Below are 24,913 nucleotides of genomic sequence, written 5' to 3' on the forward strand. Positions count from 1 at the left end.
AATGGGACACATAAGTCCCGCCCTTAAATATCATTGTAGACAACAAAATACGGTGATCATCATGCTATTTCAACTTGAAATATTCAAAAAAAGGTTAGGAAAGGTCGGCGTGGTCTTTAACCGATTTTGATTATCTTCATTCAGTCTATATAATTTGGCACGAATAGTATCTCTGCCAAATTTGAACGTTATCTCTTGAACGGCTTTTGATTCATGGCTTGTTAAACTTCCAAATTTTCTCTTCCTAAATATGGGTGGTACCACGCCCATATTCCAAGTTTTTTTTTTACCTATGTTTTGCGTCATAAAACCAATCTACCCATCCAATTTCATTATCTTAGCAGTTTTCGTTTTTGAATTATTTCATTTTTCTAATTTTCGATACCGAAAAAGTGGGCGTGTTTGTCGTCCGATTTCGCTTATTTCCAATACCAACCTATTCTGGTTCCAGTTAAATCCGTATACCGTATTTGGTGCAGATATTTCACTATTTGCTCAAGTTATTGTGTTAGCGGCGGACATGGTGTAGTCAAATTTTTTTTCGATACTTACAATTTATATATTTATTTCGATTCCTTTATACCAGTACAACCAACCGTTATCCAATCAAAGTTATTATACCCTGTGTACAGGTACAGACGGGTATAAAAAATGTATGACCCAGACTACAGCTGTTTCGATAAGTTATAGAATCGGTGCCGAAGGTCCGATGGCTAGAAATCCTAGAAAAGCGTGCTCTGTCTACCACAGCGAAGATTCAGCGTTCAACTCCCAGGCAAAGCAACATCTAAAATTTAGATATATGTTTTACAATTAGAAAAATAGTTTTTCTAAGAGGAGTCGCCCATCGGGAGTGGTTTGGATAACACTCCGAGCGTAATTCTACCGTGAAAAGCTTCTCATTGAATATTCATCTGCTTTGCAGCTTCCGTTTGAAGTCGGCCTACTACATGTGGGACCTACAAATTTTCGTAAAAATTAAAAAGTAGCACGACACAAATTGGAAGAGAAGCCCAGCCTGAATCTCCTCGACGGTAAATCGTGCCAGATACATTTTTATTTTAAATCTCCACGATCAAAAGTTATAAAGTCATACGGAGTTTCTTTTTGGAGAAATAATATGGGCATTTTTGGATTCGAAAAAGCTCGTACAAACGGTTGACTGGATATTGAAAAGGAGAAGCATAATAATACTTAAAATTAGAATTCGTGTTTGTAGATTTCTCTGCGTTGCAAATATACAAATATACTCATAAAGAAATATCTTTTCGCACGTAGGTGAGCAAGTGCTCTCCACTTCTAAGTACTTATTTCACATGTAATTGTGCTTTCCGCATTTGCTGCCACAAACGATTGCATCTCACCACTCCGCCGCCAATGTCATGACGTTACAAATTTAAACTGAAATGTGCATTTTTCATGCAATTAAGCAAGTAAAACGCGATGAATGTTTTTGTTGTAAGTTTTTTTATGCATTGCCATCAAACTGATTTTGTTAATTTATGCTTGAGATGAGCGCGTCTCTAATTGCCGACGCAACGAAAAAAATTGCAAAAATAATAATTATTTCTTTGTTATAAATAAACTAAAAAAAAAAATAAATAAAACATTAGAAATTCGTGTCTACTTAAAAAAATAAAGTACTCACCAAAAAGGGAAACAAAACTTGCAACAACGCCAATTGTAAACAGCAAATCGAGATTTCGTGTATATAAAGACATGTTGAAATTGATAGAGGCATCAGTGGAGTCAGTCAACCACCAGTGTTAGACAATAGACAAAGTTAAAGCACCAAAATCCGTCAGTCCGCAAATTAACAACCCAGAACCGTTCAAAGTGAACATCAGAAATCCTCGAGGAACATCCATTAAAGACGCTATAAAGATGCGTGTTTTTGTTATTGTAACGCTGCTGAGTTTAATAGCTTTGGCGCTTGGTGGCAAACTGGGCGGCGGTGGAGGAGGAGGCTGGCAAGGAGGTGGTGTCGGTTCTAAAGGCCGTGGTGGTGGTGGTTATGGTAGTGGCGGAGGTTTTGGTGGAAAAGGAGGTGGTGGCGGCGGATATGGTGGTGGTAGTGGAGGTTTCGGTAGCTTTGGCGGTAAAGGTGGTGGCGGTAGCAGTGGATATGGAGGTGGTAGTAGTGGATATGGTGGTGGTAGCAGCGGAGGAAAGGGAGGTGGCAGTGCTGGTTATGGTGGCAGCAGTGGTGGATATGGAGGAAGCAGTGGAGGGTTTGGAGGCAGCAGTGGTGGATACGGTGGCAAAGGCGATGGTGGTGGCAGTTTTGGTGGCAGCAGTGGTGGGTATGGAAGCAGCAGTGGTGGATATGGTGGAAAAAGCGGTGGTGGTGGCGGTTATGGTGGCAGTAGTGGTGGGTATGGAAGCAGCAGTGGTGGCTATGGTGGCAAAAGCGGTGGTAGTGGTGGTTACGGTGGTGGCGGCAAAGCTGGCTACGGAGGAGGTAGTGGTGGATATGGTGGTGGCGGTAAAGGATGGTAAATTCTTTCTATCGCACATAAGTGGAAAGTCGACTGGATTTGCTTATTTAACAAATGCTACACAATTTATTACCTGAGTTATCATGTCCTATCGTGAGAATGACTTTAAAAAAGATAATAAATTAGAAAAAATGTGTTTTGTAAAATACTGGCCTTTATGATTTTATACTCAATTTTGCATGTTTTTAATAAATCAAAAATGAATAAATTTAACAAAATCGTGAATACTTGTAAAATGGAGTATTAAAGAAAACAAGTAAGGGCGGGAGTGTCTTCGTCTGTAAGCAAAATTATATACCTTTCATGAATGGGATTGAGCAATAATTTCATGCCAATATCATGAAATATCCGAATAATCGGCTGCAAGGACAGTGGAAGATGGTGGGGGGAGGGGGGAGGGGGAATTGCCGCCTCCCCCGCTCTGATATGGAACTTATGAAAATTATAAAATTGTGGTTTAATTACATATAAAATTTTATAATTTTTAGCTTTTATGTATGTATAATCTATAAGATCGTCCTAATCAAACCCCCCCCCCTCCCAAGATCTGCAATTTTTAATACTTCGGTTGAAATATTTTATATATACATATATATTCATTTCCATTTGTTTCGCTGTTTCTGGAAAAATTTTTTTTGAAAAAACAAAAGAAGGACCAATATTTTTAAAATGTCACAAAAAAATTATTTATATAGGCCTTCGCTAATTTCAGTCCCTACATCGCGTTAATGTGTTACTATTTGGCAGCAGTAATACATTCATGCCAGGAAATCTCCATTATTTTGTGAATTGTGGCACGCTCTGACTTATACTATACATAATTCTACAATTTTTTTTAAAAGTGGGCGTCCTTCTCCGATTTTGCTAATTTTTATTAAGCGTACATATAGTAATAGGGGTAACGTTCCTGCCAAATTTCATTATGATATCTTCAACGACTGCCAAATTACAGCTTGCAAAAGTTTTAAATTACCTTCTTTTAAAAGTGGGCGGTGCCACGCCCATTGTCCAAAATTTTACTAATTTTCTATTCTGCGTCATAAGTTCAACTCACCTACCAAACTTCATCGCTTTATCTGTCTTTGGTAATGAATTATTGCACTTTTTCGGTTTTTCGAAATTTTCGATATCGAAAAAGTGGGCGTGGTTATAGTCCGATATCGTTCATTTTAAATAGCGATCTGAGATGCGTGCTCAGGAACCTGCATACCAAATTTCATCAAGATACCTCAACATTTACTCAAGTTATCGCGTTAACGAACGGACGGACGGACGGACATGGCTCAATTAAATTTTTTTTCGATCCTGATGATTTTTATATATGGAAGTCTATATCTATCTCGATTCCTTTATACCTGTACAACCAACCGTTATCCAATCAAACTTAATATACTCTGTGAGCTCTGCTCAACTGAGTATAAAAATGAGGGTTTTCCCAAAACAAAGTGAACACTTGTTATTTTCATCTTATAATTATTTAACTGGAATTTAAGCTTAACTTATTGCTTTTGCTGGTTCAAGACTCTGGCGGCGCCGTTGTGTAGTGGTAGCGTATTCTTAATTTTAAAATATGAAATACGCATAAAAGCAGATATAAAATAAAAACAAAAATTTCAATAAACCTGATGTAAGTGTATAGGTACATACATATCTACACTCATCTACAAAAGTCATCATCACTCAGATTTTTCCAGTTTTAACTAAGTTTTGCTTGGACCTTCAATGTTTTCGATATTTTTATAAAAATTCTACAACCTGCACTTCCTACATCTGCTATCACTGACTAAGCCTAATTTAAGGACATGTGACGCCAGAAGGCAGTGTCCAGTCAGAATACCCGTCATGAGTCTACAGTCCTCTCTTTTTAATGATAGAAGTTCGGGATGGTGTACGGAAGAACTATTTTTAGATTAATTCAGGATTATTTAGGGATTGTGCTCGGAATTATTTCAGAACTATTTATAGGTTACTTTAGGGTTATTTTAGGAACCTTTTCGGGACTATTTTAAAATTTTCTACGACTATTTCGTGACGGTATATAGATTGTCTCGGGACTGTTCCGGAAAAGTAGCCCATTTCATGACTATGAGTTTTGGAACTATTTGAGTATATTTTCGGGATTGTTTTCGTGATTATTTCAGGGCCGTTTTGGGAATGATTATTTACAGATAATTCGGGACTATTTTACAAATATTTTCGGTGCTTTTTTTTAAAGATTTTCTAGACTATTTCGGGACCCAACAGAGACAGTGTTCGAGATTTTTTCGGGGCTGTTTCGGATCAGTTTCTTGGCTGTTTTTGTAATAATACACCGATGCTCTTTCGGTACTATCACCATATAGTTTCAATATTGCTATTATAGCATCAAAGTGGCGATATATTGCTGCTTAAATGTTTTTGTTTTTGTATTCAATAACCGAAAGCACCTAAATTTTAATTTTTCTTGTCACACTTTAGCCGCCATAATAACAAAAAGTTTGTAGGCTGCCTTTTTTGGAGGCTTTGTAGGCTGTCTTTTTTTGATATTGTTAGCAAAATAGGAGTTTTACATATATGGTTTCAAGTTTGAATTCGAAAGTATTTCAGGACTGTTTCGGGAAACATATCATAAAGACAGCTACGGAATATTTTTTAACTATTGCCGGACTTGTTCGTTATTTTCGGTACTATTTCAAAATCATTTGGAAAATAGTTATTTCAGGGTAGTATTAGACCCTACCTCTTTAAGGAATCCAGTACATCCTTCTTTCTGTTTATCATTGTATGCTTACCGCCGAGACTGCGAATATTTCGCAACTTGTTGGGACTTTTAAAAGATTTTTTTCAGGACGGTCTCGGTAATGTTTTCAAGAACAAATCGTGGTATATCGCAATAATTTTATGTTGCATTTTTACAGTGCACTGAATATAAACATTAAGAAAACTAAGCTAATGCGGCTCCAAACACAAAACACGCAAGATCCGACAGTTCTGCTCGACGATACAACCGATACAACTCCTAAAGGAGTGATATCTGTTTTTGTAATTTACTTACTAGAAATGTCAAAGATAGGTCCCAAGGAAAAAAAAAATTTACAGTGCGGACTGGGCTGCGGGTATATGCAGTATCAAAAAAGGAGCAGATCGGTAAGCCTTACAGCAAGTTTCGCGTTTCTTGTTGTCTGCGTGAGATAGCTATGACCATGAATCTTTCATCTGAACATTACATTCTATGGGATATGTGCTATATATACGACCGATCTTTGCGATTTTTTAGACAACAATAAATGTTAAACATATAGTGTTCCAGCTCTTGAAATGAGACAGAAATTGCGAAAGGCTTATCTGAATAATAGGTTGTAATGGATATATACATGTGTAGGACCTATCTCTACGACTTTTGATACGACGGCAAAAAAATGTCATATGGAAGATATGAAATATGGGGGATATATGCTATAGTGGTGCGGCCACCGTGGTGTGATGGGTAGCGTGCTCCGCTTATCACACCGTATGCCCTGGGTTCAACTCCCGGGCAAAGCAACATCAAAATTTTAGAAATAAGATTTTTCAATTAGAAGAAAATTTTTCTAAGCGGGGTCGCCCCTCGGCAGTGTTTGGCAAGCACTCCGGGTGTATTTCTGCCATGAAAAGCTCTCAGTGAAAACTCATCTGCTTTGCAGATGCCGTTCGGAGTCGGCATAAAACATGTAGGTCCCGTCCGGCCAATTTGTAGGGAAAATCAAGAGGAGCACGACGCAAATTGGAAGAGAAGCTCGGCCTTAGATCTCTTCGGAGGTTATCGCTTCTTACATTTATTTTTTTTATGCTATAGTGGTCCGCTGCGGACGGTTCGGATACCTAAATATATCCGCTATCTATGTTATTAAGATATCTCAAAAATTGAGGGACTACTTTGCGATGAAGCATACAGACGGGCATGGCTTAATCAACTCAGCTCGTTATCCCAAAGATTTCAGTATAACTATTGGTGGGTCCATCTCGTCTCCTTTAAGGACTTACAATTTGGAGATTCGTGACAAACTTAATATACCATCTCAAAGTCAAACGGTGTAGTGATGTAAGGTTCATGAATATAAGATGAATTGACTGTATGCCCAATTTTTCTGCCAGTTCTTTTTCAATTAAAAAAAAATATATATAGAAAAATAGAAGCTGCAAGCTGGTGTTTGTTTCAAATTTTCATAAAATGTTTTGTAAAATATGTTCTTATTTCTGACAAAACTTTATAAATAGATCTTGTTTTTAATTCAATGACATTGCACATCGTTGCTTTTGTGTTAATATTCGCTTTATCAGTGAAGCCAAGTTCAAATCCCATACACCGAATATTAAACAATGAATATTGAAGGAACAAGTCAGGCAGTCTTACTTCATATATAACCCAACATTATATACCCAGCTGTGAGCTTAAACCTCTAGTTCATTTGGTTTCAGAGATATTTCATATCGAATTTCACTGATGCTGTTTCGTGACACTTAACATTATCGAAAGTGTTTGTTGTTGTTTTAACTGCAAAAAAATCCACGATAGTTAAGAGGAGGAATGTGGATGTGGAGAGTTCTTAACCAGATCTGCCGCTATACTAACATCTTCTAATACAAAGTTCGACTGGCACGAGAACTATTTTTTTTGGCTCCGAGCCTTCTATTTTATGGATCACTGCTGGTATTTTCTTGGTTTCTTACCCCGCTGAGACCTGTTATGAAAACCTTCTCAATGAGAACTCATCAGCCTTGCAGATTCCGTTCAGAGTCGGTATTGGTCTTGTCTTCCAATTTTTAGGAACATTTAAAAATGAGCACGATGCAAATTGGAAAAGAAGCTCGACCTAAACTCTCTTCGAAGGTATATCCCGACTTGTTTTTTTTTATTTTCTAAGTAATGGCTCTCTGCATAAATATTACAGACAGTCTCTCAAAGCGGCAGCTTCGTACCACAGGTTTAATGAATACCTGCGAACTGGTGTTAATCAGATGCAGAGCGGAACAGTTGTTATCCACACTTGTACCAACGGCGCTTTAGTATGAGGTATATGCGTTTAACCAAATTAATCAAAGGCATAATTCAGAACCACCTTCTACTGAAACTATTGACAATGCATTTCAAAAGTCTGCAAATGGAGTAATTGTCAGTTGAAAGCACTGCAAGGACACATAAAACGAATTAGTACCGTCTCAAAATGCGATAGTTCTGAACCAGTTCTGCGCTATTACGGGTCGATGTAGGGTTATAGGGTTAAGGTGTACTATGAAGTTCGCTCTTATAAGAAAGTGCTGTTCACATCTGTCTCGCAAGGACAGAAGATGTACGTAATTCGTATACACATATTAATTGTATCATGAAATATTTCGAGTCACATAAAAGCTTGACATTATGAAGCTTAACTCAAACATGACTGACTCCTCTGACTGGCCTCTCAGTGTTGTATTTAGCCGTTAAAAGCTTTATTTCTGTTGGTCAGCATGGTTTTGTTACATATCGTTTAACCGTAAATAATTAAGCTTTTTTCAAGCGAATAACCTATTTCCGCTTTTGAAAATAGATTTAAAGCTGATACAATTTATGAAGACTTTTCGAAGGCTTTCGACAGAGTGTTACCGCGAAATGTTTTGTTGCAGCCGGATGATCTTTAGTTAAGGTCGAAAACTGTTAAAATGCTTAAGATTTGCCTGTACCAACAGTGGTTGCTTCATTCACAGCCCGTACACTTTCAACTCACTTTATAACACTTTTGTCAAGTTGAGATTTGAGTATGCCGCTGTTATAAGAAAGCGCTTCCAGATTCGGCTTGAACGAGTACGGATATTTGTTATATACAGATGTTGAAACTATCGGAACTATTACCATCGTATGAATCTTGACACCATTTGATCGACATACATATGCGACCACTGCAGAGACAATGCAATCGTTGACGTTCTTAAGCTTTAGATATAGACTGCGTAGCATATTTGGGAAAGATTACACTCTTGAAACAATCGTAGGTCATATGATCCAAAGTATCGAAAAATTGACTGAAAATTGTATTGTGATCGCTAATACATTGAGGTGGTTAAGAACTCTGAAAAGCCTGCACTGTACAAATAGCGACTAGACCTATAGATATCCGGATGTCGAGTATTTCGAATATCTTGATTCTCGCTAGAATCTCGCTAATTGCTCAACTCTTCAAACGTTTGCACAAAATTGTCGAGCTTTTGATAAATAAAAACTTAAAATTTTATTTGTCAGTTCTTTTGCCCCCTTTTTTTAAATGCATAACGATGTGAATGCCGAGCTTGATGTATGCTGCATTATCCTGCTTACCAACATACGTGGACACATAAATTCGCGTGGAAAACCAGCCTCTTGAAAAAATCCTTGGGTTTGAAGGTCCTTGGGAAGAAGGCAGTTAAGTGGAGTCATGCTTATTATCCACAACAGAGTGAAGTGGCAGGATACATATTAGGGTGGATCAAATTTATTGTTGAAAAGGCAAATTCTTACTTACTTACTTAATTGGCGCTTAACCGTTTAACCGGTTATGGCCGTCCAACAAGGCGCGCCAGTCGCTCCTTCGCTCCACCAACCGGTGCCAATTGGTCACACCAAGGGATTTTAAATAGTTTTCCACCTGGTCCTTCCAACGGAGTGGGGGCCGTCCTCTATCCCTGCTTCCATAGGCGGGTTCCGATAGAAACACTTTCTTGGCCGGAGCATCATCTTTCATTCGAATAACATGGCCTAGCCAGCGCAGCCGCTGCGTTTTAATTCGCTGGACTATGTTGATGTCTGCGTATAGCTCGTACAGCTCATCATTAAATCTTCTTCGGTACTCGCCATCGCCAACGCGTAGAGGTTCATAAATCTTTCGAAGAACTTTTCTCTCGAACACTCCCAAAACTGCTTCATCTGCTGTTGTCATGGTCCATGCTTCTGCCCCATATAGCAGGACGTGTACGATAAGTGACTTGTAGAGTATGATTTTCGTTCGCCGAGAGAGGACTTTACTTTTCAATTGCCTACCTAGTCCAAAGTAGCACTTATTGACAAGATTGATTCTTCGCTGGATTTCAGTGCTGTTGTTGTTGCTAGTGCTGATGCTGGTTCCCAAATAAACGAAGTCTTTTACTATTTCGAAATTATGGCTGCCAACAGTAGCGTGGTTGCCAAGGCGCGTATTCGCGACTCTTTGCTGGATGACAGCAGGTACTGCGTTTTGTCCTCATTCACCATCAAACCCATCTTTACCGCTTCTTTTTCCAGTTTGGAGTAAGCAGAACTAACAGCGCGGGTGTTTAGGCCGATGATATCATTGTCATCAGAAAATGGCAGTAATTGCAAAAAGGTACATCCAGTTTCTGAATTTATGGGTCATATTGAGTAATATTTTCCATGGCACCATAGGTCTGAAATGAATTTCGAGCCTCCCTAATTTTGTTAGAAATTTGTATATCCTAATCCGAATAGCGGCTCTCACAAATAAAATACATGAAAATAAATATCCAATTCGGATTCGGATTGGGATATAAAATTTTCTAACAAAATTAGGGAGGCCCGAAATTCATTTCAGACCTATGGTTCCATGGACAATATTACTCAGTATGACCCATAGATTCAGAAACTGGATGTGCACCTGAAGTTTTTTCCCCCATTTTTCCCCATACAATTTGACCCGCCCTAATCTCTCTGCGCAGCTATGGCAGATTGTCTGAAAAATTTTCTACTTCCTATTTGAAAACAAAATACAATTTTTCAATTATAGAAAAATTAAAAAATAACAATAATTTTCATTAGAAAAAAAATTATTGCTCTGGCCTTGAGCTCGAATCGAACCATGAATCTTTTGACAGAAAGACAATTTTTAATTTCCGTTTTCGGCTTGGTGGTCCTGGGTCCAAAACGCGTATTTTGACATCCCTCCCTATATTTTTGGCTTATTTTAGCAGTTGTGAGCTAAAGTAAAGCATTATCGAACGCTGTGTATTCGTGCGTGTACTAGTCCGCACTTTTTACCGCCTGGTCGAAGTTAGTAGCATGGCAAACAAAAAACTAAGCAAGTGCTGTTTTATAGAGACCAAGATTTTGGGTTCACCGTTTGGCAGAATGTTCTATTTTGGGGCATCATTGGTGGCAGTGGGTTGTGTTTGTGTCTCCGGAACATCATCTTCACACCAAATCTAGTAGTAACTCAAGGAGAGACCACAATATTTGTTCACCAAGCAAATTCCTTTTTCCCTTGGTTAGGACATATTACACTGCACTTCACTTACTAAAGTTAGGTTAAGCTAGGTGGTAGCCACTCTGGTAGGGGAAGCTCACTTGGACATCATGAAGGTAAAATAACGGCGACATAAGCTATATCTACTAAGAGAGCCGTTGCATAGCAACGATATAATTTCGAATGAGACCGATCCCAATCTTAGATAAATCTTCCCCAGAAACAAGTGAGTCGCAACCGAAATATTTTCGCCTAATTCTGGCAAAAGCTCGGCAATCAAGCAAAAAGTGACTCGATGATTCCACCTCATCATCCTCCATACAGTTGCAGCAGGTTGGGGTTTCCAGTATATTGAGACGTATCGCATGGGTTCCCGTTAGTCAGTGTACTGTCAAAAATGTCATCTGCCCATTGATAGATGAGCCTTGGTGAATCCAATCATATCTGCTAGAGGTGGTGTCCGTCTAACGCTTGCTGAGCGGACTCTAGGCCCATCTATGCAGGAGCAGACCACAGGTGGTCATCCTGTTCAATTGTATCTATATGGGCTAAGAGATCCGCTTGAAAGTTGGCATATCAGTATGGCCCAGATAATCTTAATCATAAAATAGTTCGATGAAATTGCAAGCAAAATCAGATCACCTTCGACCGCACTGCAGTCAAGGTCTTGATAGCGGTTTGGATATGCGAGTAGATGTTAAATTCCCTAACGGTAGTTGCGCTAAGGTTGTTAAATTCAATTAAAGTTCCACACTGGCTTTAGGTTTTCGATGTTTCTTCCTCTGAAAAAGCCCCTTTGATTTTTATACTCAGTTGAGCAGAGCTCACAGAGTATATTAACTTTTATTGGATAACGGTTGGTTGTACAGGTATAAAGGAATCGAGATAGATATAGACTTCTATATATCAAAATCATCAGGATCGAAAAAAAATTTGATTGAGCCATGTTCATCCGTCCGTCCGTCCGTCCGCCCGTTAACACGATAAATTGAGTAAATTTTGAGGTATCTTGATGAAATTTGGCAGGAAAGTTACTCATATTACTATATGTATGCTTAATAAAAATTAGCAAAATCGGAGAACGACCACGCCCACTTTTAAAAAAAATTTTTTTTAAAGTCAAATTTTAACAAAAAATTTAATATCTTTACAGTATATAAGTAAATTATGTCAACATTCAACTCAATATATGGTGCAATAAAGTGCAAAAATAAAAGAAAATTTCAATTTTTCATTTAATTTGTCTGGGATACTTTTAATGCCATAAGTCGAACAAAAATTTACCAATCCTTGTGAAATTTGGTAGGGGCTTAGATTCTGGGACGATAACTTATTTCCGTGAAATAGGGCGAAATCGGTTGAAGCCACTCCCAGTTTTTATACACAGTCGTCCGTCTGTCCTTCCGCATGGCCGTTAACAAGATAACTTGAGCAAAAATCGATATATCTTTATTAAACTCAGTTCACGTACTTACCTGAACTCACTTTGTATTGGTATAAAAAATGGCCGAAATCAGACTATGACCACGCCCACTTTTTCGATATCGAAAATTACGAAAAACGAAAAAAATGCCATAATTCTATACCAAATACGAAAAAAGGGATGAAATATGGTAATTGGATTAGTTTATGACGCAAAATATAGCTTTAGAAAAAAAACTTTGTAAAGTGGGTGTGGCATCTACCATATCAAGTAGAAAGAAATGAAAAAGTTCTGCAGGGCGAAACAAAAAAACCCTTGAAATCTTGGCAGGAATACATATTCTAGAGTCACCCCTGGTCCACCTTTATGGCTATATATTGAGAAGGCGTCCACCTATAGAACTATGGCCCACTCCCTTTTAACTACTCATTAATACCTTTCGTTTGATACCCATATTGTACAAACGCATTCTAGAGTCACCCCTGGTTCACCTTTATGCCGACATCTCGAAAAGGCGACCACCTATAGAACTAAGCCCCACGCTCTTTTGAAATACTCATTAACACCTGCCGTTTGATACCCATATTGTACAAACGCATTCTAGAGTCAACCCTGGTCCACCTTTATGACTATATCTCTAGAAGGCGTCCACCTATAGAACTAAGCCCCACGCCCTTTTAAAATACTAATTAGCACCTTTCATTTGATACCCATATTGTACAAATACATTCTAGAGTCACCCCTGGTCCACCTTTATGGCGATATCTCGAAAAGGCGTCCACCTATAGAACTAAGCCCCACGTCCTTTTAAAATACTCATTAACCCCTTTCGTTTGATACCCATATTGTACAAACGCATTCTTGAGTCACCCCTGGTCCACCTTTATGGCGATATCTTGAAAAGGCGTCCACCTATAGAACTAAGGCCCACTCCCTTTTAAAATGTTCATTAATCCCTTCCATTTGATACCCGTATCGTACAAACAAATTCTAGGGTCACCCCTGGTGCACCTTTATGGCGATATCTCGAAACGGCGTCCACCTATGGAACTAAGGATCACTCCATTTTAAAATACTCATTAACACCTTTCATTTGATACCCATACCGTAAAAACAAATTCTAGAGTCAACCCTGATCCACCTGTATGGCGATATCCCTAAATGGCGTCCACCTATAGAACTATAGCCCACTCCCTCTTAAAATACTTTTTAATACCTTTCATTTGATACACATGTCATACAAACAGATTCCAGGGTTACCCTTGGTTCATTGTCCTACATTGTTATTTTCCCTTATGTTGCCACCATAGCTCTCAACTGAGTATGTAATGTTCGGTTACACCCGAACTTAACCTTCCTTACTTGTTCTTAATATGCTTGAAAAGGGCCTTATGGTATTTAAATACCACAAAAATTCTTCACAAATTTAATATTCAATAAATATTTTTATAAGGATTCGTTTTTATTTACAAAGATTTGAGTGTCAATATTTATACAAGCTTATTTTTATATCTAGTTCATCACATCCCAACACACCATCTTCACTCGCCATTTAGTTATTTATTTCGTTGATATTTGAAAATAAAAATGCACGGCACAGCTCTTAAATTCAATAAAGGTCTCAAATGGTTTATCATTCAAATCACCAACTCCACCCACCACCGCCTGATGACCAACCGCTACTACTGCCGCTTGAAGGCCAACCACCTCCATAGCCACCACCACTACTTCCACCACTGCTCAGCTTCCAAACACCGCCGCTGCTACTGCCGCTACCACCCCCTAAAGACCAGCCGTTGCCACCACCACCACCTCCTGATTTCCAGCCACCACTACCACCACCTGACTTCCAGCCACTGCTGCCACCGCTCAAACCTGATTTCCAACCGCTTAAAGCCTGCGCCCAACCAGAGCCTAGGTTACTACCACCGCCGCCATAGGACCAGCCGCCACCGCCGCCACTACTAAGCCCACTTAAACTGCCCAAGTTCCAACCCCTACTGCTTCCACCACTTGACCAGCCGCTGCCACTTGACTTTCCAGGCCAACCGCCACCACCACTGGACCAACCGCTGCTACTTGACTTTCCTGGCCAACTGCTACCCCCACTGGACCAGCCGCTGGAAGGACGCCAGCCGCTGCTACCGCCACCACCTGAAGTCCATCCGCGACTACCTCCACCACCACCACCGGAACTCCATCCACTGCTGCCGCCGCCTCCAAGGAAGCCAGCCATTGCGATTGCGCACACGCTTAGGAATATTAAACAAACCCGCTGCATCTCAGCAAAGATTTGTGATTTGAATTGAAAAATGAACTGCTGTCCTCTAAGTAAAAAAATTTGTTGGTGATACTAACTAGACTGTTGCCACTTGTGGTTCTGCCAAAACTATTCCTTCAAAACTTTAAGCCGCATTTATTTATATGCGCTTATTGTAACTGCTAAGTGATATTTTCTTGTTGTTGTTGATGCTGTTTTATTACACTAATGCTGTTTCGGTCGGTCGTTCGTTATGTTTGAATCTGAAATAAGCAAATTCTATTCTCATTCAATTTGCCACAAAAAGCAATAAACACAGCAAAAAAATCTCTGAATATGGTAACAACCTACAACAACAACAACAAAGTTTAACCCCAACAACAACGATTATTTATTGAATTATCTTTTGTTGCTGCAAATTGGTAATACCGCTCACACAAATTACCTGTAATAGCTACTGCAGCGCCGCAACAAAAACACGCCCCCCCCCCCCCCCCCCAATCTAGCTCAACATACCAATCCATAGCCATGAATGAGTGTAAACAAATTCAGAGTCAACACAAGTGCGCTATATATTCAAAGCTTTTTGTTGCGTTTATGGCTTTTTGTTAAGCTATTGTTGCTATTGTTGCTATTGTTGATCTTGACGCGCTGCTCCTAAGTAAATACTCAGTTCACCGCTTTACCACCTCCAACAAATTTTTGCCGAAATTAGCATTTTTCCATTTAGTTTCTTAAAGCTTCTCTGATGTCATTCAATTCAGACACATCCGTGAAATTTTTTGCACCTCCTCTCTGTAATTGTCCTCGACTATTGGCCATAACACTCAGTTGCTCAGAAAAAGGTTGCGCATGCGCACCTCACAATTGACCCTCAACCTGGCGTTAGCGCAAGAACACGCGACCAGCCACACACCAATCTGGAAACGTTTGATAGAAATACACTATGAAACAAAAATATAATTATTAACAAAGATATATACATATTTCATTACTTTGCCAGAAATAGAATTTCAGGTTCTTCATCTCTCCTGTTATGTGAAATTCTTCCACGACTTACAACACGTTCTCTTTTCCTCGCATCACAATAACGTTTTCATATACCAAGCGTGGCTGCTCTCCAAAGCAGCGCGGCCTTGTGTGTAGCATTTTTGATTTTTGGACTCCATGAAACCCTATTAGGTCCATAGCAGTGGTACGTGTTGGCCGAAAAATTCAGTCCGGTAAAATGTTATGTTGAAGATTGCTCCCAGTGGGAAGGTGGAAAAGCCTAGTGGTAAAATCACTACCAGGCCATTCTTTTGTAGCTTCTTTTCTACAAGCTTTTCTTGTGTCCCTACGTCTATTTTCTTCGCTGCCAAAAGCCATGGTGTGAAAGGAGGGTGTTCGAACATCATACCGAAGTTTCGGGGTTCCGGTTCCATGAGAAGCAATGTCAAAATACATACGAAAAGACCCCTTTGAATGGTTTGGCATGAAAAGCTTTTCAGCCAAAGTTCATCTGCCATGCATATGTCCTTCCTTTCACTTTTTCTTCTTCTTTCTCCCCGTCTTGCTTTCAGCCCCCACCCCATCTTGCCCCATATTTCCCCAGTTTTTCTACTTCATATCTCCATACACCATTTTCTCTTCTTCCTCTTGCACTGCTCTTTCTAATTTCTTAGCCTGTTCTTTTTAATTCCTTTTCCACTCCTTTACCCTTTTCCTGATTAGTAACAGTTCACTTCCTCTCTGATTGCCCTCCCTCGCTCCTTTTTTCTTCCTAATTTTACATTCCTTTTTCTCACTCTTATTATCCACTCTAATTCCACTTTCTTTTCCTTTATTTTTCCCAGTTTCATGCCTCCCCCATCTTACCCGCCTTCTCTTTATTTCTTCGCTCTTACTATCCTATCTGTTATCTTCCTTTTCCCTCTCCTCTTCGTTTCCCGTTCCCTTTCTCTCTGTTTTTCCTTATCATGTTCACCTCATTTTTTTTCAACTCTTTTCCTTCCCTTCCTTTTCATCTCATCCATATAAAAATTCACGTTAATATCAAATACTTGAAATATCTTGAAAGGTATAGCAAGTTATACTTTTTATGGAAGGGACGTGGCAGCACCCATTTTTCGAAAATTTCCTACAACTTTACTGTCTTTTTATCGTTAAAGGTGTCTTATACCATGGGGCAACTAAAATCCACATACCCAAAGGTTCGAAAGGTGAAAATATCATTCCCGAAGCATTCGGGATAGCATCAGAAGGTGTCAGTACTATCCGGCAAAGAACTATCTACATCCGCAATATTCTCGTAAATCTTCGAGGAGGAAGGTTTAGTGATGAAAGCGAAGTTCGCGACAGCTGGTGCTGTAGGTGCAAAATGTAAGGCCTTCTAAAGTGGTGTTGCGATAAGCGTACCAAAATTTTGTCGGGCACTACAGTGATATTGAGCAAAAATAATAAATGTTAATAACGGGTCGGTTGCAAATTTTTGCCCAAATCAAGAAAGAAGACTCCGCCGCTAAGTGGCATCGTTCTATCCACTAAAATTATAACCGTATAATTTCTTTATTGTTTTACTAAATTTATTAGAACGTGTTTACAGAACATGTTTAAGTACCAGGAAAGGTTTGATTGAACTGGCCAGTCCGTGAGGACCTCACATAGACTGAACGAGTCCGTAGTGTTACCAGAAGTTTATTTAACGACCAAGCTGGAAAACCGTATCAAAAACCTGGACCTATGTTATAAAATAACTCCGGTCCCTTGGCAAATACTAGAAGCTTTCTGAGACATATGCCACTTGCTGCTTCTAGATCACAGAGTTTTTGGAGAAGGGTCTTCTATTAGGAATTAAATTTCCCTAATGTGCAGACAAACAGATTGTTGGACAGATGACCTTTTTGGCAATGGCGCAATTGAATTCCTGCTGAAAGAGATCGCAGACAAACGCGCATGCGAGGCAATGGCGACTAATTCGCCTTTCGCCCACGTGTCGTTACGCTTAACGACAGTCCCACGTGTTGTGGACACATGAACAGAATTTGCGTGGTTTCATTGCGCTACTTGAGAGCAGTGCGTTGGTTGTAAGACTGTCACATGATATTCGACACTTCAACACCCCCGCTTGGTCGCCTTCTCTTAACTTCGCTCAATCCAATTGGGACGTTTACGGAACAAGATTCGAGGGATGCGCCCTATACAGTTTGCTCCTCCGTTTTTCCATTTTAATATTGGGACTTGATTCGAGAGTAATCTGGTTCCTATAGATCTTCAAGTTTCGAATTAATCAAGGAAAGTAAAAAGTTCCCCCTATATATTAAAAAAAAATCAAGTTTTTTTGGAATATCCTTGCGTTTCACAGTGTAAATAATAGACAAATAAATACCCACGTACATATAAACACATAGTTATATTTATGTCTCACGGTATAAATTCATGTTTACATATTTACTAAAGAATTGTGGCGGGCTAACCAAAATTTAAAATAAATTTATTGGCGCGTAATTTTTAAAGTTTTAACATTACAATGCTCAACTAATTGTTTGTTCATCGCATATGTGTATACAAAGTTACATACATATGTACATGTTTACACCGCCAAGAAGTCTACATGCATTTAGTTTGTATAAATACGATGGCAAAACATTTTTTTTGTTTGCTTTCTGACAATAATTGTTTTCAAAAATTTATTCGTTTTATAGTCATTTGTGAGTTTTATATGTGGACTAAACTCCATTGCAGTGGAAATGCTAAATTAAATTTTATAAAATTAAAAATAAAAGAACAAATTAAGAAGATTTAAAGAACTGAAATAATTGATTGCTTTTGTTAGTAAAAAAAAATCAAGTGTTAGTGAATAATTAATGTGTTCAGTGTGGACGCATGCGCTTGTCATAGCATACTGTAATGTTTTTGTATATGAGTAATTCCATAATGACGGGTGTGAAATTTCAAAATACACTCGTTCATAAACTATACCAGAGTATTCTTTAAAGTACTCCCCAGAGGGTTAGGGGACTTAGAATATACCCTCAGTAGGTATGTCTGTCGTAAGAGGCGATTAAAATACCCAAATGATTTAAGGGATTGCGTAGAGCAGCCATTTCAAGAGGTTTCCAGCGCTACTTAAAGCACCCAATTTTCAACCTCACCTACCCGTGTCAAATCCTATTTCTTTAGCATGCGAGGTTCTTGCGACCCAAAGTTCCTTATGACACTAGAGGATTGGGGCGAAAGGGCTTACAAGGTTCCATGTGGTCATATTAAATCGTTCCCGAGATAGTCGGGACTCTACCTTAATGATGCTTGTTACCGGAAAGTACCAGATCTATATCCGGCAAAGGACCATCAATATCGATAACAACCGCCAACAACAACATTCCTCAAAGCAGATATATATATATATATTGTAAGCTTTGCTCACTTTTTATAACCATTGACTTTGGTTCTAAATAGTTATGAGACTGATTGAGTAGTAGTGCAGCAACACAAATTTTACGGACTCCATAATCCGGGTAGAAATTTTAAAGAAGTAGGAAGGGAATATTTGATACTATTTTCAGACCATTTTATTAATTTAGTAATGTAAAGATAATTTTTCTAAACGGGGTCGCCCCTCGACGGTATTTTGCAAACACTTCGAGTGTATTTGTGTTCTCAATGAAAACTCATCTGCCTTGCAGAGAGCGGGGTCGGCATAAAACAAGTAGCTCCCGTCTTACCAATGTGTAGGAAATCCCAAAATTCTTTTACAAGAGCTATTGTTAAAGCTTTTTGGTCAAAATTCAACAAGACTATGTCTGTACTAAAGGAAAAATTGCCTTCTATTTTTTGGTCAATTTATATAAAGGTAATCCTTAAAATTTTGTATCATCTTTTATTTTCAATATTTTTACTACTGCCTACAAAAGGCAATTGCAACTTTGATTAGTAATTTAAGTAATACCTAAGTGAAAATTCTTGTCTTTATTTATTTGTTCAAAGTAGCAAGATTTAAGAGAATTAGTGGAATTTTCGCTGATAACACTGGCGAAAACAATAGAATTCCACCTCGCATCATAACAAGAGAATTCCACCTCGTTTGTCAGCTACTTAAGCGCCAAATACCCGACACGAACATTTCCGCGAACATTCCCGTTATGTCATGTTTCTGCGACATTTTCTGTCTTGTATGGTGGTGTTTGCCAGTTCGCGCAAATGTTCGCCAAAAACTAAAATATTTTGTTCGTGCGTGTATGGCGATATAGCTCATAATCGTAGTAATTTCTGAACGGAACAGACGTGCGCGGAAAAGTAAAATGGACAATAAAAAATTTCTGAGTGAATTTATTGAAATGTATACATTTTTTTTACGCTTAATTGCCACAGCGAGCAATATTGCTGCAGCACAATTGTTGTCCGTATTCATCGCTATCTGAAAGAGAACTAATGTTCGGCCAAAAGTTCGTATGGTGTATGGCCAAATCTGCGAACAAGATTGCGGAATGTTCGCGGAAATGTTCGTGTCGTGTATTTGGCGCTTTAATTTGCAAAGCTGAAAATCGTGGTGATATTCGCATACGCCTGAAAGTCTAAAAGAATCGTGGTGAAAGTCGCGTACGCCTAAAAGTATACAAGGACGTGCATTGAGTTAGGCCTTCAACGAGGTGGAATTCTACAACGCCTGCAACACTCAGGAGGCTAGCCATGAAGGTGTGGCCCAATCTTCTAAACAGTTCGCCTTGTGCGTTACGTAGCTCAAATTTTTTGATCAAGCATTGCACTGTCACCCAGTTCTAAACTATATTTCAGGTTTGAAGTCTCTATATATCCAGGAAGTTAGTTAAATATCGATTGAAAGATTCCCAATTTAAAACTAGTTTTCTCAATATCTCGATCCATGCGCCACCTATCGGAATTCTTTGATAAAATATTGCACTGTCACCGGGTTCTGATTTACAGCCCAAGTTCCATGTCTCTGGCTCATCGGGAAGTTACTCGAAAATCGATCGCAAGATTCATAGTTATCTTGACTAGCGCGCCACCTAGCGGAACTTTGTTTTCTACAAGTTGTATCGTCACCAGGCCTCTAACTAAGTGCCAAGCTTCAAGTCTCTAGGTAACCGTAATATCTCGATATATGCGCCACCTAGCGGAATTTTTTTGATAAATTTTTGCACTGTCACCGGGTTCTGACCCACGGCCCAAGTTTCAAGTCTCTAGCTCACCGGCAAGTTACTCAAAAGTTGATTACAATACTCCCCTCATTTTTCAGGGATTTGTAATTATCTCAATTAGCACGCCACCTAGCGGAACTTTGTTTTCTATAATTTGTATTGTCACCAAACTATGTGCTAAGTTACAAATCTCTTGGTAACCGGGAAGTTGGTTAAAAATGGATTGAAAGATTCCCAAATTAAAATTAATTTTCCTAATATCTCGATCTGTGCGCCTCCTAGCGGAATTTTTTTGATAAAATATTGCATTGTCACCGGGTTCTGACTTACGGTTCAAGTCTCATATCTCCAGCTCACCGGGAAGTTACTCAAAAATCGATTGCAAGATTCCCTGCGTTTTTTCAGGGATTTTCGTTTATCTCGATTCGTCTTCCACCTGGCGGCACTTTTGTTTTCCACGAATTGTAGTGACATCGACTCGCAAACTATATGCTAAGTTGCAAGTCTCTGGATCACCGAGAAGTTAGTTAAAAGTCGATCGAAAAATTTCCATTTTAAAATTCATTTTCTGTATATCTCGATCCGTGCGCCACCTAGCAAATTTTTTTTCACTTGCATTGTAATGTCTCTCAGATCTGAACTATGCACTAAGTATCAAGTGTCTAGTTCAACGGGAAGTTACCGAAAAAGACTTTTCCGTGGGTCAAAAATTCGTATGGAAATGAGGGGACAAACATGAAAGCGACTTAATATTGTAACGAATTTACTGCAATTTCCCTTATTTGCAATCTTCCGATAACGTTCGAATCACTAAACTGTTGAATAAATAACACCACTATTCAATAATGCAATGGCTTTTATGGTACTTTTTAAAAATAACACTGCTACTGCCCGACAAATGGAATGCTTAAATCAAACTGATTCTCGCGCCTCTACTGTTGTCGCGTCTTATACTGTCTGATTTCCTCGTTGCATACTTCTAGGCTTTTCCATTCCACAACTTACTAGTTAGTTATCAGCTACAAAATCACCAGCCACAACTACGTTTATAGCTTCTGATATGCGCGTGAGTAATACTTGCACAAATTATTGCCCTCTCTTGTGAGCACCTCAGATAAGATATATGCCTGTGTTTGTGCGTCTGTTCTGCAGATAAGTCAAGAAGCAACACTTAAATTTATGAGGGCTAGTATTGTCAAATGCGACTTAATTTTGTAATATTGACTTCATCCGTCTGGCTTATTGCATCATGTGCAGCTCCATACAGCTAATTATATCAAATTTTCTACGAGATTTTCCAAAGTTACTATATGTTGATTTTGTTAATCTAAAATAAATTTTAATATGTAACGAAATTGTTTTCAATAAACATTTCTTTTTTACTGGTTCATGAACTGGTTCAATTTCTGCCGATGTTTGAGACAGTCATCATCGATAGTACTACCTAAAAACTTCTGATGGTGTGTTTTCCCTCCAAGAAGAAGAAGAAGAACAAGAAATACTCTTGTTCTTGGTTGGAAACACGCTTTTTTTGGCTTTGTTCAATGGTATATCACTTGAAACTGTACTCTCAATAAGAAGTTGCACCAAGAGGCCTTCGCTATTGTGTCGCACAACGTGCAGTGGGTGGAAGGATAACAGCTGAGACCCATATCTTTCGAAGGAAGTAGAACTAGTCGTGCTCTCTTTAATCGGGAAGGGATGATTGTTGATATGTGCAGTTATTTGTAGCTATTTTTATTGGCTCAGAAAACATTCAACTGATCATAAGATCTTCTTGCCCTGTGAAGCTGTTTTGAGTTCTAAGATCCTATTTCATATATAATATTTTTTAGAGATAATGTACATGTCTCTTGTTTAAGATTTAAGCTAAGTACTGGTGTTTTTTTTTTTTTTTTTTGTTATTAAAAATTTAATTTTGAAAACTGATAAATTCAATTAATTGTCATGTAAATTAAAAAGTTAAACTATGCGCTGAAAATGAGTTTCCGACTTCAGCTAACTTCTAAGTTAGCTTGAGACTTGAAAGTTCCAAATAAAGTTCAACACTCAACACCACGGATTACAAGACAAAACTATACCACGAAGTAGAGTTAAAATCGATATATTAGAAAATTTGAGGGAAATTGTGATTTGAAATCAATTCACCTTTAATTTTGTGAGTAGTACGAAAGCAAAGAGTATCACAATGTAGGATATTAAAAAAAAAATATGGGTATTCACTGGAAACCTGGAATTTTAAAAGACATATATGTATATAGTAATTAATAACTAACCACCTAGGTGACCTTATCAGGAGCGTAACAAGTCACGTCAGCGAAAACTGAGAATTAGTGGCGTTAAAGTTCAGGGAACCTCTTAACAAGCTAGCTGATAAACGCAACCTGAGAAAAGTATGGTTGCCAGACTACAGTAACATCTCGAGGACCTATGTTGCTGATGGGCCAGCTTGCAAAGAAACACTTCTGCTGGCTGGGTGTATCCTCCACTAAGTACTTCCAAGCACTGGCTCCGATCTCGATTCACGCAACCAGCTAGCGTGGGTTGGGCCATAGAACCACAATGTATGGTGTCCAGTGAAATCTGGCCCAAGCTGGACGAAAAGAGATCTCAATCGTTCATAATTCTGAATATCCTTTCTATTAGCCCATTAGTTGATCTTCTAACAGGCCACTATGTTATGGGAGTCCATGGTGCTCATATAGGCATGCAAACAAATGACTGATACCACAGGTACATGAAGAGATAGACAGCGTAGATAATGATTTCGTTGTCCCGCCTGGTCAAAGACCAGGTATCAATAACTCCATAGCCACTTCTGTGGGTGCCTTGCGAAGCTATAGTCCTCAAATATAAACGAAATTATGCGCTACATTAGGCAAACGTGCTGGTTAAGTTTCTTAGGAGTATGAAATATGTTCTAAAAAAGGGAGGCGGCTACTTTAACCTAACCCAACATTAGTACATATGCTTATTTTCATTTCATGATGATAACTGTGGAATAATCCACATGTACAAATGTGCATATGCAAAATTGCACATATTTATGCACCCATGCAATTTGTATTTATGTTAAGTTGCATATAATTACATTTATTTGCGATTAATGACACCTAACAGGAGATAATTAATCACTCAAACAGTTACACACATGCACACATGCACAATGTTCTAATTACTCATTGCTTTTCATGCTCGCAAATATGATCGTTAGTGCATAAGTTAAAAGTGAAGAGCACAGTAAACAATTTGCTATGATAATTAAAACATTTTTTTAAATATTATCTTTTATTTACTTAAATTCATTTTTTGCTTTGATAGAATTCCAAACAATTAACAAGCAAAAATTTGTGACGAGTTCATGTCAAGGCATTTACTTAAATTAGATTGCATGCACTTAAACACAGATAAATAGCTAAGCATAATTTAATGACAAACGTTCCTGCCCTACATTTGGTATATCTACATAACTTTTAAGAAGTATTTATCTCTTCCTCTCCCTGCTGCTCTCCCCCTTTTCCTTATCCTTATCCTATTATTAACTCCACCACCTGCTTTTCTCTTTCTTCCTCTCCGCCTTTTCCATCACTTCTTTTCCGCTCCAGCCATTACTATCTCTCTATCGTCTTCTAACTCTATCTCTTTCTCAGTCTCTCTCTCCTTCCCTCTTTTCTTTTCTCTCTAGTTCTTCTTATACTGTTCCATCCCTTATCCCCAGCCCCAGTCCTGGTTCTAATTACAGTTGCAGTCCAAGTCCAAATTCAAGTCCATGTGTCCATTTCCCGGCAAAAAGTGTTGTAAATATTAATCTAGGTAAAGGACTACTTATATTCCCAATTTCAGGCAAATCGAACAATGAAAAGAGTTTGTTCGAGTAGATCGGTCCCAGTTTCACTTCCCGAAAAAAATATCGTAAATACTATCATAGGCAAAGAGCTACCTCCTATATACCAAATTTCAGGCAAATCGAACCATGAAAAGAGTTTGTTCGAATAGATCAGTCTCTGTTCCTGTCCCGCAAATACTAACATATGCAAAGGAACACCTCTTATATACCAATTTTTTTGAAGTAGATCCAATTTTTTTGAAGTAGATCCAAGACAACTTACCGAACAAAAAAGTATCCTAAATAATTATATACGCAAAGAGCTACCTATATAAATGTATATCAAACTTCAGGCGAATCCAACCGTGAATAGAATTTGTTCATATAGATCAGTCCCTGGTCTATTTCCCGAAAAGAAAGGAACAGTCTCCGGGTTGCTACGAAGCTTTCCTGGAAATTTGAATAAAATCGGGGAGTGGTTGTGGAGGCTATAAGCTGCATTCAAACATATATCCATTTACAAGAGATAAGCAGAAAACTTGAACTGAAGTATTTGAATGTGTAA

At 38.5% G+C, this 24,913-nt stretch overlaps 3 protein-coding genes across 3 annotated transcripts in view; 1 reads left to right on the forward strand and 2 right to left on the reverse strand.

Moving 5' to 3' along the window:
- Positions 1-24,913, reverse strand: part of LOC137248252 (vitellogenin-2-like) — a 295,451-nt gene that overhangs the window by 110,747 nt on the left and 159,791 nt on the right. The window lies entirely within an intron of this gene.
- Positions 1,729-2,716, forward strand: LOC137248250 (uncharacterized). Its single transcript, XM_067779126.1, has one exon. The coding sequence runs from the start codon at positions 1,885-1,887 to the stop codon at positions 2,497-2,499; it is 615 nt and encodes a 204-aa protein (XP_067635227.1). The 5' UTR covers positions 1,729-1,884; the 3' UTR covers positions 2,500-2,716.
- On the reverse strand, positions 13,567-14,528 carry LOC137248251 (uncharacterized). Its single transcript, XM_067779128.1, has one exon. It carries the CDS (start codon positions 14,404-14,406, stop codon positions 13,768-13,770), a length of 639 nt encoding a protein of 212 aa, XP_067635229.1. The 5' UTR covers positions 14,407-14,528; the 3' UTR covers positions 13,567-13,767.

This window comes from Eurosta solidaginis, chromosome 4 (assembly GCF_040869045.1).
Source record: "Eurosta solidaginis isolate ZX-2024a chromosome 4, ASM4086904v1, whole genome shotgun sequence".
NCBI lineage: Eukaryota > Metazoa > Arthropoda > Insecta > Diptera > Tephritidae > Eurosta > Eurosta solidaginis.